This window comes from Sebastes umbrosus, chromosome 14 (assembly GCF_015220745.1).
Source record: "Sebastes umbrosus isolate fSebUmb1 chromosome 14, fSebUmb1.pri, whole genome shotgun sequence".
In the NCBI taxonomy this organism is placed as follows: Eukaryota; Metazoa; Chordata; class Actinopteri; order Perciformes; family Sebastidae; genus Sebastes; species Sebastes umbrosus.
Window position 1 is genome coordinate 27,918,127 of NC_051282.1, and position 19,415 is coordinate 27,937,541.

The 19,415-nt window shown below is 39.0% G+C and overlaps 1 protein-coding gene across 2 annotated transcripts in view; it reads right to left on the minus strand.

Annotated features, from left to right (window-relative positions):
* Nucleotides 1–590: 590 nt before the first annotated feature.
* The window catches only part of si:ch73-374l24.1 (protein kinase C alpha type), a 119,233-nt gene continuing 100,408 nt past the window's right edge, over nucleotides 591–19,415 (minus strand). The window contains exons 9-18 of one of the 2 annotated variants that reach the window (XM_037791419.1): nucleotides 18,827–18,856; nucleotides 14,348–14,488; nucleotides 14,032–14,205; nucleotides 13,016–13,107; nucleotides 11,918–11,980; nucleotides 10,814–10,952; nucleotides 8,939–9,019; nucleotides 7,747–7,854; nucleotides 6,329–6,469; nucleotides 591–2,749 (exon numbers count right to left, since the gene is read on the minus strand). In XM_037791419.1, the coding sequence (XP_037647347.1) occupies nucleotides 2,585–2,749; nucleotides 6,329–6,469; nucleotides 7,747–7,854; nucleotides 8,939–9,019; nucleotides 10,814–10,952; nucleotides 11,918–11,980; nucleotides 13,016–13,107; nucleotides 14,032–14,205; nucleotides 14,348–14,488; nucleotides 18,827–18,856 (1,134 nt within the window). In that variant the 3' untranslated portion in view covers nucleotides 591–2,584. The remainder of the gene's footprint in view (nucleotides 2,750–6,328; nucleotides 6,470–7,746; nucleotides 7,855–8,938; nucleotides 9,020–10,813; nucleotides 10,953–11,917; nucleotides 11,981–13,015; nucleotides 13,108–14,031; nucleotides 14,206–14,347; nucleotides 14,489–18,826; nucleotides 18,857–19,415) is intronic. The other variant, XM_037791420.1, reaches the window with a different exon arrangement.

Genomic DNA, 19,415 nt, shown 5'->3' on the forward strand with positions numbered 1-19,415 from the left:
CTGTGGCTCTAACTGTAGTGGTGCTGTACCCTGACTGGCCTGACATGTGATTATCTCTGTCATGGGTCCAACGTTTGTTTTTTGTGTTTTCGTTTTTTTTCTCTTCCTCTCCTTTGATAAAGATTCTCAATGTGAGACGTGTAAACATTCATTTCTCTTTTGGTCCAGATGTGACAGCTGCAACATCAGTCTACATGTTAAGTAACTGGTTGCACCCGATTCGACTGTTATCAGGCCATTAAATAGGTGTAATCAGTCGCTATAAACACCGTAGATGTGGGTCACTAGGGGCCTACTACGCCTACTACTTTCTAAAAAGTGAAACTTAAAAGCAACACGTTGTAAAACTGAATGAAACGTCTCGTTTTGAACATAAACAAAAAGGCTTCTTTAGGTTTAGGCAATACAACTTCTTTAGGTTTAGACAAAAAAACAAAACAATTAGTTGATGGAAAAACATGTTTTGGGTTAAAATAACTACGAACACAAAGACAACTACTCGTTGTTGGTTTCACACAGGATGCGAATTCTGGTCTGTGAGAGCCCTGTGTTTTGTGCTCGCTAGAGGTCGCTGTCATGTTCTTTTATACCTTCTTTCGGTGATCTACCATGTGAATAGATGATAAAACCTACTAGTGGGTGTAGCAGGCCCCTATTGACCCGCATCTATGGGGCTTATAGCGACTGATAACGCCTGACAACAGTCTAATCGGCTGCTAATTCAGGGATTAAGAGTAAATTTGGCAGTTTTATGAAACGTCACTGTCGTAGCATTGTGTGCCTCAGTAGTAGCCTCTCAAAAAAAAAAAAATGGACACACCTGACCGGAAACAAAAAGACTCAAGATTGGCACCAGTGAGCAAAAAAGCCGACAGAAGCATTTTACACATCTTGTTTATAATTCAGCTTTTTAGCCAAACATGTCGGGCTACGTGAGGAGATGACGAGTAGAAAAAGCGCACGATGCTCGTTGGTTTGTCTCGTTGGTTTGTCTCGTTTGTCTTGTGCAACAAGTTGGTGGTGGTGGGAGGGGGGGGGGGGGGACTCCATGCTCCATGATCTCTGTATCATGCAGGGGGTCTTTCGCATGCTTGGATCAGGCCTCGCCTCACGCATGCACACAATACACGCAAGAAAGAAAAGTTTCAGAGGGCTCCGAAATCCTCATACCGTTACTGAATTCGTTACAGGAGGAGTCGGCCCCTCCGAGACGACCAAGGCAAGAGGGCATTCAACCGTTTTCACGCACAGTAGGTGCTGCATATTCGCCATGACACTGAGTAGTAGAAAACAATGGATAAATAGTGGAAATACATATAACAAGGTTTGCTGATACCAAAGCTACCAAAGATTCAGCCAAACTTTATATATATATATATATATATATATATATATATATATATATATATACTCTTCTTAGGGGTATTCTAAACATAGAAATGTTCAAACTGTCTACGGTAGTAAAAGCACATTCAGGTCGTAGTATAAAATCTGCAAGTAACTTCTCTTTTTGAAACATATTTACAAAAAAAACATACAATAGAGGGTTCTCTCTGGACATAAAAGTTTGAGTTAAGCGGAACATAAAACAGGAACAAAACCTTTCACAACTTTTTCTTCAGAATAACACTCCTCAAAACATACAACAATTATATATTAACGCAGTTTATATCGTAATACTAAACTTTACAATGATACCAGACGTGTACTGCATCCTAGAGTCTACTGCTCATACAGAGTCAGAAAAATAAGCATGCAACAGAGATCTGCTTTGTGCACATGGAAATAGCATGTTTGTACTTTAAAACGCTGTCTCTTTGATCCACAGTTTTCTGACCCTATATTCTGAACTCCGCTGCGTTGAAAATGCCCAGACAGCTTGTGACTGTAAGCATAATGTGCTTCTGTTTCTCTATGTTGAGTTAGATACACTGGAGCTCCACGTCCTACAAAACAACACATAGAAACGGCCCCTGTTTCGGGGTTTTAGTGTGTTGGGAAGGCCAGAGGGGGGCAAAAAAACACTACAAGGACTTTAAGAACTGCAATAGAAAGGATTTTTTTCTACTTTGGCACTCATGTAACAGTATACTACCTCTTTTTGTTTTTAGTATATAAATATAAAATACACGCGTAGCGGTTCAGAAGTAGATAAAGCCGGGACAGAGCAGAAAAAATATGTTCCGTTCTTGTCGTGCATTGCAGCTTGTTGCGTAGTAAGATGGGGAACATGAGAAAGGAAAACATCTTGCATCTTTAATACGTAATAACAAAGTTAGACACATTCATACACAAGAAAAAAAAAAAAAAGGCTGCAGGTTTCGGATAAACACAGATACGGAATAAAGAACATATTATATGAGATGTTTGGGGAAATTATGCAAAAATATCAGTGCCATGGACTTTTTCTTTAACACTTTGCCTCCCTCTCCTCAGTCACTTCTGCACACGGATATTGATAACTAGTAGACAGAACACTGTAGAGGATGATGTGAGTCTTTTGACGGCCGGATCGTTTGTTGGAGTTTGGAAATGATCCTGTAGTCAGCGACAGTCCATGCTTTTGTTTGTTGTTTCTTTCTGCTCATACCACGCTGTGCAGGGACGGATGGATGAACTGAGGGTTCATGTAGGAGAAGCCAGCAAACTCGCTCTGGTCGATGTTGGCGATGACCAGCTGGTCGGGAGGGGTCAGCACGGGCTGCGTACGCGTGAAAAACTTGTCAAAGTTTTCTGCTCCTTTGCCGCACTGAAAGAGATTAAAAGAAATGTCAGATGTGGAAAGGAACGATCGATATTTCAGGCTGGTCTCATACACCGTTTGTAGATATACCTACGAAAAGTAATGCACTGTAATTCGTTTATATCCCACAAAATCAATTTGTTATCCCAAAATCATGAAGCAGGAAGTATACTGTAGTGCTGCGTAAGGAGGAAGTTGGAGTGCATGGGTGGGTCAAAAAACACTGCAAGCTTTCACCCAGGAATCCGATGTTCGTACCCCGTGTGATACAAGAAGTCAATGTTGATTTGTCACGTAACTTCCGTACTGAAGTTACGCCACTTCCAGTGTTATTTTAACCCACACCGCAATCTTTTCCTAAACCTAACTAAGTAGTTTAGTTGCCTAAACCTAAATAAGTAGTTTTCTTGCCTAAACCTAACCAAGTCAATCTTTCCCTAAACCTAACTAAGTTGCTTTTGACACCACTTCCGGTGTAATTTCAACCTATATCACGATCTTTTCCTAAACCTAATGAAGTACTTTATTTGCCTAAAACCTACGTAAATTTATTTTTAAAAGTCTAGAGCAGAAATTTGTATGAAAACACAAATTGTAATGTAAGTGAAGCTACTATGAGCTTTAATGGAGTTGGACAAATCAGTGTCAGTCAACGTTACAGCGTGTTTTTAATACAAAATGTGTTCCTCCGCTGCAGCTCAGACAGAAAACATTGTTGTACGAGGATACGTTGGTTATTTTGATCTCTGGGCTGTAAAAGAACTACAAAAAGGAAGCAACTGAATTTCGTGCTCCTGATTAAAAGACATTTCCTTGTGAGTCTTTTAATAGAAAGCTTCCCAACGGTCCCAGAGGGAAGGTGGTAAAGGGAAATGTCGAAGCCCGATGTGTAGCCGGGCAGAAGATGTAATTAGATTAGGAGCTAACCCTAAGCATCCACAGTTGGAGGTCATCAGCATCAGCGTGCAGCCCCGCTCCAGGCTGTTAAGCATCTCCAGATGAATATACATATATGCATATTGCTGTGTGTTATGCACAGTATCAGCCCAGTCGCGACACTTTTACAAGAAAGCCAGACAAAATCCTTTAGAATGAGTAAAAACAAATCTGTGGATTTCAGCGCCTGCTGTTTGCAACACATTTTCTCAGGAGACGTATCAGCATGTCAGGCCTTTTTTGTAATATCAGAGAAGCCATAAAGCCTCAGATGGATCTTTTGTTTGCTAGTCCCTTCAGACCAATTAATGACGCCGTGTATGAGCTCTCAACTGGGATACGCCACACAAAGCCCGCCTGAATGGATGGATCCACTTTTAGCAATGTTTCCCTCCCCCCCCTCCCTCTGTGAGTGGAGACGGATACATCCGCTGTGTAACCCTGCATTTATTGTGGCCCTTGTGTGGAAGCAAAGGGAACTCTGCTCTTAGAGAGCTATATTTAATCCTCGGTGGCAGCGCGTGTGTTGCTTCGGGCGCCGTGGGCAGAGAGAGGATGGAGGATGCGGGGGTCCGCGAGCTGAAAAAGAGTGTTTTTTGTGGTGGCAGGAGGAGGTTTATGTGTCAGGTGTCAGTGACAGTGGGGCTGGTGACTGCAGCTGGGATCCAGCCTCAAGCTCTGCTGGGTGCATTAAAAACCAGCACACTGGGTGAAGACGAATGGGAACGCAGACATACAATACGCACCCATTCATGCACACACACTTAAAGACTCTCTGAGGAAGTATTTCAATTCTTCAATGATGCATTCACGAGCGACACAGATTGCTTTTTTTTTCCTGGTGACTTGCTATTTTTAGCATCACAGGAATGGCAAGAAAACTAAACAGGAGCGTCATCCATCATCTCTCTCTGTGTCTGGAAATATCCACATGCTTTTCTTTGAACTTATATCCTATTTCTACCTCTTGTCTGAGGTAGAAATGTTGGTAAAGAAGTACTTGGATCTTTTACTTAACTAAAAGTACCATAACCACAATGTATAAGTAGTTCATTTAAAATCTTACTGAAGTATTTAAAGTAAAATTACTTCTTTTGTGAATTATATATTATTTTATATATATATATATATAGTATAAAATTATATCAGTAGTTTAGTTCATTGGTTCCCAACCCTGGAGTCAGACTCAACAGGGTCACAAAATAACTCTGATGAATTGGTTAGAAAGTTCTGCTACACAACATTTACATTTTTAACAAATTGAATTTTATAAACTGCTCATATGTTTTTTTTTTTAACAAGTAACTATATCTGTTAAATAAATGTAGTGGAGTAAAAAGTACAATATTTCCCTCTGAAATGTAGTGGAGTAGAAATATAAAGTAGCATAGAATGGAAATACTCAAGTAAAGTAAACATACCTCAAAATTGTACTGAAGTACTTAGTTAATTTCCACCACTGCTTGCCTTCTCGTCTTATTCTTGTTATCAAGGCTCAATAAAATAAAATAAAATAATAATAAATAAATAAATAAATAAACAAATAAATAAATGGAAGACAAATAAATTTAATTTATATAAGTAATTCCATACCCAGTGGAAAGCAATAAAGAAAAGCCATGAATTAACATGAATAACAACGGGTGCTGTTTTGATCAAACAATCCCTATAACCTTGTTGCCTCCTCATGCATGAATTGATGGTAAAACCGCAGTGATTTGTCTTTTTCATTTATCAAAATGTACACTGAAATACTTTTTGGTGTTTGTTGTAATCATTCCTTCTTTCTATACTCGCCCTGAAGAGATGTAGAGTGATTTTAATGTAAGTGAAGCTGAATATGAGGCTTTATGGAGTTGGACAAATCAGTGTCAGCCAACGTTACAGCATGTTTTTAGTACAAAATGTGTTCCTCCACTGCAGCTCAGACAGGAAACACTGTCTAAGGGAAACACAACAAGGGAATTTTGTACTAAAAAAGACTGAAACTTTGGAAGAAACATGTCTAAAGACTCACATCTCCAGCTGAACCATAAAAGTTGAAATTGCCTCAAGAAGAGATCATTTCTCAGCCCGTATAGCAAGAAGGAAGGGTTACAGCGACAAAAACATTCAATCTACATACATGTATTGACATGTGAGTATAGTATATTGTATTCAGACAGACTTGGAAAAAGTGTGGATTTATCCTTTAAAATTTGAGAAGTGTTTGGATGCAGTTTGAAGTTTGCCAAAAATGACAATAAGACGCACAATAAGACTGAAGTTCAGACACATCAGTGTGCAACATAACGGGCAGCATTGGGCAAGATGACGATACAGTATGTACTGTAATATTGTTCGTATTTTGGCTGCTCCCATTACAGCGGATCATCTGAGATCACAGTATATACTGTAACATGATATAAATTAGTCCACCATTGATTTGCAAATCAATTAGCAGGATATTTTATGGAAATATTAGATGATTTTTGCATGAATTTCCTTTGCTGGATCAGCCAAGAGCAGACATTCCTGCATGGATATTTTAATAGTTTCTCAACTGATTTTCCAGAAAATGTTCAATATCATGATGCATATGGATATAATATACCCTGACAGAGGATGACTGACGTTCTCTCTCTCACACACACTCACGGCATCACTCACCACTTTGGGTTTAAATGGTGGCTGGATCTCTCTGTTGGCCAGGCGGTCCCAGTCGATGCGTCTGAAGAAGGCCTGCTCCCTGATGTCCCTCTCCCCTTCTGAGCCACAGCCGAGACGCTTCGACGGGTGTTTGGTCATCAGCTGGTGACAAACACAAGAGGAGGAGATTACAATATCTCTATATCTGCAGTTTTTTCTTTCTTTGCTTCTTCTCCAGCGACATTATGCAGAGCCAGACTGACACTCACACTGTGTTCACTCATACAGCTTTAAAATAGTGGCAGGAAACTACACTGCCTTTTCAGAGCTCAGTTTCTGATTCAGCAGCCACTTTTAATTTTGACTATGAATCATTTTTTTTGCAAATGAGATGTGAAGCAAACAATAAAGGTGATGATTATCTTCTTTGTCACGAGCTCTGAGATGATGAATGATATTTCTGGTGGCGGCATGCGGCTACAGGGTGTAATCATCATAAATGAAGGCGAGGTATGTTATTAAATGACTTGATCAGACTGGGCATGGATCTTAATTGAATCTTCTCTAGAGTGTAAATTGACTTTGAAAACTCATTTCCTTGTTGGTAAATAATCGCGACAACCACGATGCAGCTTCACTTCTGACAAAAGTGATGCCCAGGTATGAGAGGGAACAGGTGCCTGCTAAATAAAGGAGCATTTTCAAGAGCCGTGGGAATTTGTGACTCGACTGTGATGAGGGAACAACCTTGTTACCCAGCAACTATAAAAATGTATAGATCAGTGGAGGCTGGTCCATAGAAGCAGAGGAGGTTGCTCTTCCTCTATTTTTGAGGTATAAAAAAAGAGAAATTGGTTGAAATAAACCATTACCAAATATCATTATCATTTATACAAGTATATTATTCTCTTCATTGGAAAAAATCCATTATTAAAATTCTGTTTAAATGCTTCAACAGCGACACATGAAGAAAGTGGTGGTGGAGGGGTAGAGGAGGACGGCAGGTCCCCGTCCTCCCTTGAGGCGGGACCTCTTCTATCATTTCAATGTATTTAATTTCTTTCATGCTAATCTGTGATTGGCCAAAACACGCAAAATGATGCTCCAAAGGGAGGATGTAGTTACCAATCAACCAGAAGAATACAATATTGACTGGTCCAATGATGACGTCCAAATGTAGGCTTTTACAACAGAGTCCAAAGTTTTTTTTTTATCGAGGAGTGATACTACTTGCGAATTTCAGTGCAAATCCAGATAATGCAAAAACTGTCAGATTGCTGTTATCCTTCTCACAACCTTCACGCTTTCCAGCTTTAATTACTCTGATGAACAAAGACAACACGGCGTATGATGGCGATGCTTTTCAGTAGCTGACACATCACCCAGTTGGTAGTCCTTGTATGTTAGATATGTTGGCATAGGATGATGGTGAAACTTACTCCCTTGCAGATGGACACAGCTTCTTTAGTCATGGACTTGGGGTAGGACACGTTATGCTCCATGATGGACTGGAAGAGCTCGTCTTCATCCTCTCCATCAAACGGAGGCTAAAGAGAAAGACAAAGACACTGATGTGAGATCAGCATGTGAAAGTGTCACAGGTGGATGTTACATCACTGTCTTGTTGCACTCATAGATATGTTACTGAGGTCACTTTGACTACACAAATACAGTCAAGACATCTAATTCTCTGTACACTTGCAGCTCCATGTGCTTTTACAACATTCACTCTTTTGTGTGTGTTTCATCTTCAGTAAGAAACAACATCTTCTGCTAAACTGTTGCCTGGAAACTGGAAATCACAAGATGTACTCTTCTTGTATGTGTCTCTAGTTCATTGGTCGGTCGAGGTAACTTTTTTGTGGTTTCTTATCACAAGGACACACGTTGTACACAGTTTATAGCCGATTGTACGTGAGTGTTAGACAGCGTCATTTTAAACATTCAGTTTCACTAAAATGTTTTCCTTTTATGTTGTGAATGATTCATGAAAATGTGTTTTATCAGAAGAGTCGGAAAGTCCATTAAAAAACAAACATCCCTGTGTTATTCCACTAGCTATTAGCACATTGTGATTTTATTCAGTTATTGCCAAGGCATTTTATACAAACTACTACATGCACAGAGTTTGCAATGTTCTCTGATTCATTTGTGGTACTTTTTTGAACATATTATACTTTACTTTTTTATCGATTAATCTGTTAATTGCATATTAATATAGTAATCAATTAGTCTAGACATTTTTAGAATATAAGAACTAAAAACGTCTTTGTCTCTTTCTCTTCATGGCTCTTTCTTTCTGCAACTAGCAATTATTCTCCATACTGATTAATCTGCTTTGCATCGTAACATTCAATCTAAAATGTCAGAAAAGCGTGAAAATGCCCGTCAGAGTCTTGAAATTGCTTGTTTTGTCTGACGAAAGCGTCCGAAACTCAAAGATATTGAATTTACAGTGACACAAAGAAAACAGAGAAATGCAGCAAATCCTCTCATTTGAGAAGCTGAAAATAGCAACTTTATGGATACACACCACTAAATGTATAGTCCTAATTGAGGGATGATGTATAAAACTAAAACTTAAAGACCTTATAGACTGCAACTGGTGCAGGAAAAAACAAAACACATTACCTGTCCTGCCAGCATCTCATACAGAAGAACTCCATAAGCCCACCAGTCCACTGATTTTGCATAAGGCTGGTATGCTATAATCTGACAGAGACAAAAAGAGAAAAGATTAAAAACTAGGAACAATCAAATATATTATGCACACATTACCCCACTTATGTATGTATTGTACGAGCAAGTGTGGTTATGAACAGGCTCAGTTATAAAAGACTAAAAAGCTTTATTTCTGCTGCTGCGGTAAAGATATCAAGAGAAAACTGTGAACAGTAACATTTCCCTCACCTAAACTCCGACCAAATCAACCGCCATTAAATACAGTCAGCTATTTTGAGCTGCCATGACAAAGGCGCTTTCTCCCACCATCCAATTTGCCATCCTACACCTCCCTCCCACACAGTCTACACACACTGACACACTCACACAAGAATAATCACGCAGATGCAAAGAGCAAAAGCACAGCTGCACTCGCCTTTAACAGAAAGACAGAAATGCATCCAGTTCACAATGTTAACCACACATGACTGTGATGTGCAAGTGTTTATGTGTCTCTCCTGATGCTCAGTCAGAAAATACTGCAGTGGGTTTGCATCCAGTTTATTTCTTGGCTATACGTTGCCTGAAAAATGGTTTGAAAATGACTTTTTTTGTGCTATAATGCCATAAATTGAAGTCACAAGAGCAAAAAAATCATGGCTACTGAAGTCATTATAAAGTCTTTGATATCAAGTGAAACAAAATGCATATTGAGTTGTCCCTGATTTATTTTTAAAGAGCAGGGAGTCTGGAAAAAGACCCGTTTAGATGAAGTTCCCTGTGAGAAACAGGAGTAAGGGCTTCCCTCACCTCCCACCTGTAGACGATATGCTCTCTAATGAGTCAGTGCAGACAGATGGAAGGGGATAAATGCCCACAGAAATACATAAACAAGGCAGACAAGCATCTTATTACTCTAAATGAGTCATCTCTGCTCTTTACGCTGTGTAAATAAATGCTTTCATTAGTTGTTGTTTTATTGAGAATTCACTGAGAATACTACAGAGTATATTGTTACGTGTGCTTGTTCTGGAAATGTCTTTCAATTGCAAATTGCACATTTAATAGTGCATGCAAATTGCATGCACTATTAAATGTTCTATCTTCCTCCGAGACCTTTCTTTTTTGAGATTTGGAATCCATAGCTAGCCTATTGAAGTTCGGCAAAATTAGATAAGTCGCCGGTCAGTAGACGTACATAGGCTAGGATGCACATTTTGGTTGACTAAAATTATGTTTTTTTTAATTATTATTCAGGGTATAAGCTACATATTTTTACAATTGGAGAATGTAAGAACAACCCTAGACAGCAATGATAAATGAAAATGAAAATGTTAAAAAATAAGTTATTCATTCAGCTGAAAACCCATATGCCATCCTATTTGTTTACCTCTGGGCTTCCCCTGGAAACCATATAACCCTGTGTTACGTCACAACGCTATGAATTGTGGGTAATTCCCTCAGGCAAAGTCTGCAGAAATGCGTACTTACGGAAAGTGTTCATAAAGGTCCCAAAATGACTGCGAGAGAGCCCTTAAGGACTTGACGATTTGACAGTGGGAAAGCCTAAACCCTCAAGGACTTTGTGGGAACGCGTCTCAAAGTCTGTGAGTGTGGACATTGGGATTGGGCCAATGGCGTCTTTTCATATGCTTGGGTCTCTCCAGTGCCTTTTGTATGTTGGAGAGGCCGTAACATGTATCATATAATAAGATACAGTATATCAAGCTATATGGCTGTTGGCTGTGTAAATATCTAATGTTAGCAAAATATAAATACATTATGAAAATATAACCCAATCTGCTTTCATCCATCCAGATGACGTCACAGACATCTCATTCTCACCTCCGGTGCGATGTAGTCCGGGGTGCCGCAGAAGGTGCGCGTGGACATGCCTTCATACATGTTCTCCTTGCACATGCCGAAGTCAGCAATTTTGATGTGGCCCTCTGAGTCCAGCATCACGTTGTCGAGCTTCAGATCCCTGCAGCAGAGACAAGCTTGTGAGCATTTATGACCACTTTGATTCTGGTTGTGTGTTGCTGTCAACTGTCTATATATCCAGAGAGGAGCACAGAAAAGCTCTACTGAACCACTGGCCGACTCTCTGAGCCGTTTATCTGTCTGCAGCACACATCAGACGCCGGGAAACAAACAATCATCCTTCATTTCTTGGCCTGAAATCCTTTTTTCCTCTGTGCTTTTTTCTTTTTGCTCTTACAATGAAGTCAGTTGTCTTATGTTTTATGTCTTCATTTTCCTCCCCTCCTCATTCACCACTTCTGGCAGCTATGTCACAAAGCAGTGTCAGGACGCCAAACACAAGGCTGCTGGTGAGACATGCAGAATGGATGGGAGTCCTCCTTAGCTGAAGTACTGAAGAGGAGCAGGGTGACATTAGTCTCTGTCAAACATTTCTTTCCCTCCTTTCTATTTTTGCATCGGGGTTTAATAGTCGCCTCCTTCCTGAAGGGTATCCAAGCTGTGCAGTTTACACACAGCGAGGTTTAAATCTACACGTCCATGTTTAATCTCTCTCTCTGGACCTGCTTACTTTTCCTACTTTCTCTTTCTTTCTGTCTTATCTGTTATCTCCTCATCTTGTCCTTTGTCTGCTTTACTCTGCCCATCAGTCTCTCCGTCCAAGTCGATATCTAAACTACTTCATCACGTATATCTTCATCTTGTCCACCATGTTTTCCTCCTCTTACACTGCCTCAGCATCATTGCCTATAGATTCACTTCTTCAATGAGTCACTCTCTTCTCAGCCTTTATATATTTCTCTGCTCGTACTCACCTCATCTATCTATCCAAGATTACTTTCCTCTGATGTATTTGTAAAACGTAAGAAGCCTTATATTTGTTTTCCATGTAGCAGAGAATGAATTTGAAGTGAATGTGGTGCGTCATTACATTAGAACTGGTTTCTCTCTCTCTGACTCACCCACCTGTAGATGATTCCCTTTCGATGCAAGAAAAACAAACCGACAGCGATCTCTGCAGCGTAAAACCTGCAAAATTGAAAATGAGAAAAGTAATGTGTCAGGGAAGTGATTTATACTGAATACAAGACAGCAATACACGCAAATTACGCAAATTACGCAAATTATTTTAAACGCCACTAATTTCTTTAACGCATTAACGCAACTTGCAATTCTTAGGTTTTTTATCACATGAACCTACAAAATCAAAGGAAACCATTGGTACCAACCATGTCATACTTGTCGGGAAGGAGGTTAAATAACGCTCCAAACTAGAACTACAAAATTTTGCGAGGAAAAACTGGCATGGCCATTTTTAAAAGGGGTCCCTTGACCTCTGACCTCAAGATATGTGAATGAAAATGGGTTCTATGGGTACCCATGAATCTCCCCTTTGCCATGTTATGATTTGAGCATATTGTTTTATGTTAAATGTAGTACCTGTGAGGGTTTTTGGACAATATTTGTCATTGTTTTGTGTTGTTAATTGATTTCCAATAATAAATATATACATACATTTGCATAAAGCGAGCATATCTGTCCACTCCCATGTTGATAAGAGTATTAAATACTTGTTAAATCACCCTTTAAGGTACATTTTGAACAGATAAAAAATTTACGTTTATTAATTTTTTAATCGATTGACAGCCCGAATAATAATCCAATTTTATTTTTAAAAATATATATTATTTTTTTTTTACATTTTCCCTCATTTTCTCCCCAATTTGCTGAGCCAATTCCTGGCAGCCCCCACTTTGGCCCACTTTGAAAATCACTGATCTATGGGTTAATGCACTGACCATGAACTGTAACGTTCCTTTGTTGCATTTCATTATCCATCTCTCTACTATTACTATTTAATAAAAGCATAAAATGTCCAAAAAAATAATAGTAAAAATAAATATCAATAGCAGATATTTGCACACAAAATATCAGAATATTAGCACTTAGATGTCGGTGCAGTACAGTACTACTGCTTCGTTAGCGGTGGGTGTAAAATATTTGATCTGCTTGGTGAATATCTTGTTAAAACAGGTAACTGTGGATAAACTAGAGTGTCCTTACACTGCCTGCGGCTCCTTGAATTTGCCCATACGTTGGATATGATACATGAGGTCTCCCCCGTTGATGTACTCCATCACAAAGTACAGCCGATCCTAGATTTAAAACATAAAAAGGATGTTAATGCCCAAAGAGCAGCTCTAAATGGATGCTACACAAAGAAGAGTACAGTATGTGCACACTAGAACCAGCAGTGCATTAGGATAGAATTACCTTTAGAAGAAAAGCTTGTATGTATATAATGTATCTCAACACCTCTCTGACATGATCTATTCTTTCAGGATAGAAGCAGCTCATATACCTGCATTATCATTCAGGAAGCTTTGATCAGTAAATGTAGTTTTTATTAAAGACTCCTTGAGTCACCCTGTCTACGCACAGAGTTGACGTCATACTGGAGACTTCGTATTCCAGGGTGGTCTCGGCTCAGTATCAATTTTCTCTGCAGGGGCGCCGGAGAAGGAGTGTGAATAAATGTAAGTAGGAAAGGAAAATACAGATGTAATGGTAGACGCACCGGTTTTAAATACCAGGAATGGAATAGCTGTTGAAAGAGTGATGAGGGAGCACAATGGCACCCTTTAAATAAAGGGTAAAGTCACTTTTTTTGTGTTCCTGTGCAGTTCTGCAGCAGCACAGGAAGTACGTGGTAACACCTCATTTCACAGGTCTGCAAATAAAAAAAATGAGCAGGTAACCTATTTGAAATTTCTTTGGAATTACTGCAAAATTACCCCAATATTTACCTCAAAATTTATCAAAAATTACCTTATTTTAAACATTATTTAATAATTATATTTCCCAATAACTGGTAATTTATATAAATGATGTTTAAAACAAAGTCATTTTCGATACATTTTTAGATAAATATTGGGGTAATTTGGCAGTAATTCCAACAGGTTTCTTGCTAATTATCACCTAATTATAAATGAAATTTGCGGACCAGTAAAATGAAGTGTTACCAAGAACGTATTTAAAGTAATCATGGCTTTTGGCTGAAGTGTTTTTTATCCACACACCACAGTCTGGAAGCAGGAGTGGAGCATCGTGAGGAAGGGCGGTTTGTCTCTCTGGGCCAACACCCTCTTCTCCACCATCGTACATTCAACGTCATCATCCTGGATCACGACATCCTTCTTCAGGATCTTGATGGCGTACAGCTCCTCCGTCGACTTCATCTCCGCCAGCATCACCTGCAGGGAGATGAAGACGACACAGGTCAAAGGTCACAATGAAACAACTGCCGACTATCAGGCATTCTTTAGCTGCCATGTTTAAAGCGTTAACAATGATTGATTAGCTTTTATATCACGTCTGCAGTGTCAAGGCTCTCACCTTGCCAAAGCTGCCCTTCCCCAGCAGGGCCAGGAAGTTGAAGTCGTTCAGCCGCATCCGGTCCATGTTGCTTGAAGGCAGGCTGAATCGCCGGTGGTCTGATGGCGTGATCACTTTCTTACCGTGGCCCAGCTTGGCTTTCTGTGGTGTACAACAGTTATATTCAATATTTATATGAGATTTGATCTAGTTTCACGTTAACAAATAAAGCAAAGTATAGGAAGTGGACATGGAGGGCTTAGTCAGTCACCATGCTGGTGTCTATAACAGCTGGTCTGGAGTCAGATATCCACATCTGGCTTTCACAGAGAGCAGATCACAGACCGCCACATGAAGCGGGACTCATCGTTCTCAGCAGGAAGTGTACTCGTCAGTTACTGATTGTGTGTCCTTCTGCTGCTTTTCAGTAAGATATAATCTAGATCATTAAAATCTGAAAACGCATTAACAATTGATAATGAAATAACCACATAAAAATGTAATAAAAATATCTCTCTAAGTGGGTTGAAAATAAATTCACGATGAAGTGTGACATGTAATATATTTATTGCATCATGAATTAGTTATAATAATGTAGTACAAAAGGGATGTATCATATTATTGATTACATGATATTTTACATTTTCAATCCCATTAAAGATATTTTTTTTTACAGTATTTTGCATGCTGGCCATTACATTTCATTCTGCTGTAACACATGATGATAAATTCTGTAATTGTTAAGCAGATATTACGTTCTCATTTGCTCCAAGTTGCCACGACGGATGAACTAACATCCCTCACCATCATCCTAAAAACTGGTTAGGAGAGACTTCGCTATAAATTTACTAACTGACATAACATCTTCCTAAAAATGTGGCGACCCCTATTTGATAGATGGACGGCTACCTGTGATAAGGCTCACGCTTAGAGTGGCACCCATACAAGACTTAACTTAACTTTAATCCAATGCATATTGACACACAATGTGCATCATGTTGGCTGTCAACATTTCTGTCATCTTCCATGCTGGTGTTTGTATTTATATTTATTTACTTACTTACTTACTTATTTATTTATTGATTTATGTATTTATTAAATGTTTTAATTATTTATTTATTTACTTACTCAGTTACGTATTTATTAATTAATGTATTTATTTATTTATTTATTTACTTACTTACTTACTTATTTATTTATTAATTTATGTATTTATTAAATGTTTTAATTATTTATTTATTTACTTACTCAGTTACATATTTATTAATTAATTAATTAATGTATTTATTTATTTATTTATTTACATACTTACTTACTTATTTACTTATTAATTAATTTATGTATTTGTGTATTTATTTATTTACTTATTTACTTACTTACTTACTTATTTATTAATTTATGTATTTATTCATTTACCTGCTTACTTACTTACTTACATACTTATTAATTAATGTATTTATTTATTTTTCATCATTATTTGCATTATGTTTTTTCTTTCCTGTCCATTCGTTGTGTATTTTTTTTTTTTTCCCCACTGTTATCTACTGTTATCGGGAAGGAATGGAAAAATAAAAGGAACAATATTGCCTTATTTGTACATGGTATGACTTGCATCTATTTTTCAATAAAATATATACACATTAAACTGGTGAGCAAATCAAGCGTCTCTACACTATCTCTATGTCTATGTTGAGAGAACATAGTGATCTTTTTTCTCCTGACAGATATTCAGCAGGAACTCTTTACTGGTGCATTTTGAGAAATTGCGAGGTGGGGTGCTGCCAGTGCTGCAAGGTTCCCTGTTGTTATAATGACTGGCCTGCCATGCGCCTTTGAACAAAAAAGGGCAATTAGGACCCTGCCAGCTCCCATCACGACTGCAGCCGCTGTCTGTTTCTGTCAGATAGAGAAAAACAGGCGACCGGTGGGGCACGGAGAGGCTGTTGCCACGCCAACCGTTTCTCTACTCTTAATGTACTCAACATAACAATTGACACATGTTTGACTCGGGTTAAGTGGCTCCGCATTTACACCTGGTTAGGTTAATTAAGAGCAGAATAATGTAAACATTAACGAGTGTGTCAGTTGTAGTTACAGAGAAGATACTGTGGGGGAAAACGCTTCCAAGTAATTCATTGCGGTTAATTAATTCAACCTCGCTGGTGTAACTGAGTCCCAGAGGAGACAGCTGGAATAAAACCAGCAGGACTCGACCAAAGAGGGAATGTAGGTGCCTTAACACGTTTACATCCTTATTTCTAAAGGCACATTATTATTGAAATTTACATATCATCAACAAAATGTTCCAGTAATGGGGACACAAATATGAAATCATTAATTTCACATACTTGTGTCATTAATCAATATTTTGTTGTGGCTTTCATCCAGTGCCTGACTTGGACCAAAAAAATGTGCCAGTACCCTAATTCAGCAGTTGCATGACATGATCATTGCATGTGTCTTGGATTTATTCATATTTGGGCTGTCAAAGTTAACGCGATAATAACGCGTTAACGTAGATTCGTTTTAACGCCACAAATTTCTTTAATGCATTAACGCAACTTGCGATGTTTAGGCTGTAGCGGGCTCACTTTTAAAGCTAGATTGAAGATACTGGCATCATATGAAACTAGAAAAACCTAAGAAATCCATCAGTACCAACAATGTCATACTAGCTTGTCGAGAAGGAGGTTAAATAACGCTCCAAACTTGCGCTACATGTTGGCAAGGAAAAACTGGCATGGCCGTTTTCAAAGGGGTCCCTTGACATCAAGATATGTGAATGTAAATGGGTTCTATGGGTACCCAAGAGTCTCCCCTTTACAGACATGCCCACTTTATGATAATCACATGCAGTTTGGGGGCAAGTCATAGTCAAGTCAGCACACTGACACACTGACAGCTGTTGGGTTTCAGTTTGCCATGTTATGATTTGAGCATATTGTTTTATGCTAAAAGCAGTACCTGTGAGGGTTTCTGGACAATATCTGTCATTGTTTTGTGTTGTTAATTGATTTACAACAATAAATATATAGATATATTTGCATAAAGCAGCATATTTGATCACTCCCATGTTGATGAGAGTATTAAATACTTGACAAATCTCCCTTTAAGGTACATTTTGTCAAATAAAAGTAGTGGAGTAAAAAGTACAATATTTGCTTTCAAAATGTAGTGGAGTAAAAGTGGAAAGTAACATCAAATGTAAATACTCAAGTACAAGTACCTCATAGCTGTACTTAAGTACAGCACTTGAGTAAATGTACTTAGTTACATTCCATCACTGGTAACTACTGACATAAACACTACTTGAGCGCTGCTGGAGGAGGTCGACCAAGGGCAGAACTGGTCTGGTTTATATCTAACTAAGTTTTAAAGCGTGGGTGTGTTGACATCTATTTATGTCTAATTTAGGAGTGTCAGCACTACACAGGAAACGTCATTACATCGCAGCTGTTGCTTTTATCGTGTAGTAAAGTTTTGTCTCGAGGAAACATCTGAATCCTGTGGTTGTTTACTGCAGCTTGCAACAGCTGTTCCATCATCACCTTTTACCATCTGGTGGTCATTTTAAAAAAACACTGAATATTTACATGAACTGTACACCAACATTTCACATCATAAACAAATCACATCAACCTGATTCAACACAAACAAAAGTTGGAATATTGACGTCAGAGTGGCCACACAAAAGTGTATTCAAACACACACAACGCAGCCACACAGCAGTCTTATAATAGATATAACACTGCCACTGTGTGGAGAGATTTGGCATGCACACCAAGAACAGCAACACAGCCTGCCTGTGTGTGCATTCATTCATACAGTTACAGTGCATAAAGTGTCCATCCATGCTTCAAGCCTTCTATAGTCCGGACCGAAAGGCGGACTAGTAGAGGGCGGACTGTGGACCACGCTGTCAGCCAATGAGGAGCCGGTGTGAAGCTCTCTTGGCCAATGACAGTGCACTGATAGTGGTAAAGATGATGGCACCAACAGACCTGAGCGGTCCACAAATTTACTAACAACAATGCTGTGTGGTGTTTGCGTAAAGGATAGGGACTACATATGTTAGATTTACATTATTTTGTTATATTAATAGTTCTTTTTTTGTGCTGGAGGAACACCAGCTGCTTTCCGTTTTGCACTGTGAAGCCAAATGTCAGACTTTGCTGATGCTGACCTTTGCAGCAGATGCTGCCAAATCCTCTAAATTTCTGACTGGATTGTTCCTTTATATTAAAATGATATGTAGTCCCTTTAATTTTACATGAAGCGTGAGACGGAAAGGAGGAGAAGGTTAGTGTGTGAGAGGATTTAGAGAAATGTGTCTGTGACAGCAAGCAAATTGGGCTGGTTCAACTATATGCTGTTGAGAGCCTTTGTTAGTAAATCAGATTCGTTTGTGGAAGCCCATCAGAGATCCACAAACAATCCTAACACAGTAAGTAAACTGAGCAGTGATGAAGAAAATAGAGACGGAGCAGGCAGAAGAGCTACCTTGAGATAGTGGATATTTAACTGGCAGGCCTAGAAGAGAGAAGAAACTCAACTCATTAGTGAAACGTTAGCTGGCGCGTGCATGTGCTGCTGCTGCTGCCGGGAAAAGAAATGGACAGATTTGATGAGTCATTATTTTAAATCTACAGTATGAGTGATAAAATGATCAAATGCATCACTAGAAAATGAGAGGGCGTCCTTTTTCTGTCACATCTGGTCGCATCCCTGCATCTCGCACCTGTTTCCACGGCAACCACACAGTTGTGCGAAGACGCTATAGCCTCGGAGGAAAGTCAAGGTCAGCGTTGCACATTGTGGAGAGAGACGGAGAATTAAAAGCAACAAGACTCAGCGTGTTGAGGGGGTGCTGTGACGAGATGACATTTACACACAGTATTGAAACACCTGCATGCACACACGGAGCTGGACTTTTAATAAAAACTGCCCTCGCTCAGCTGAATCCCATACGTCTCTGCACTTGTTTACATTGAGTCACCTTCTACCTGCATGTTGGACGTGAAGAGGTTATGAGTTTTTATTTAAAGCACAGATGTTTTAATAGAAATAGAAACCTCACTGCAGTAAACAG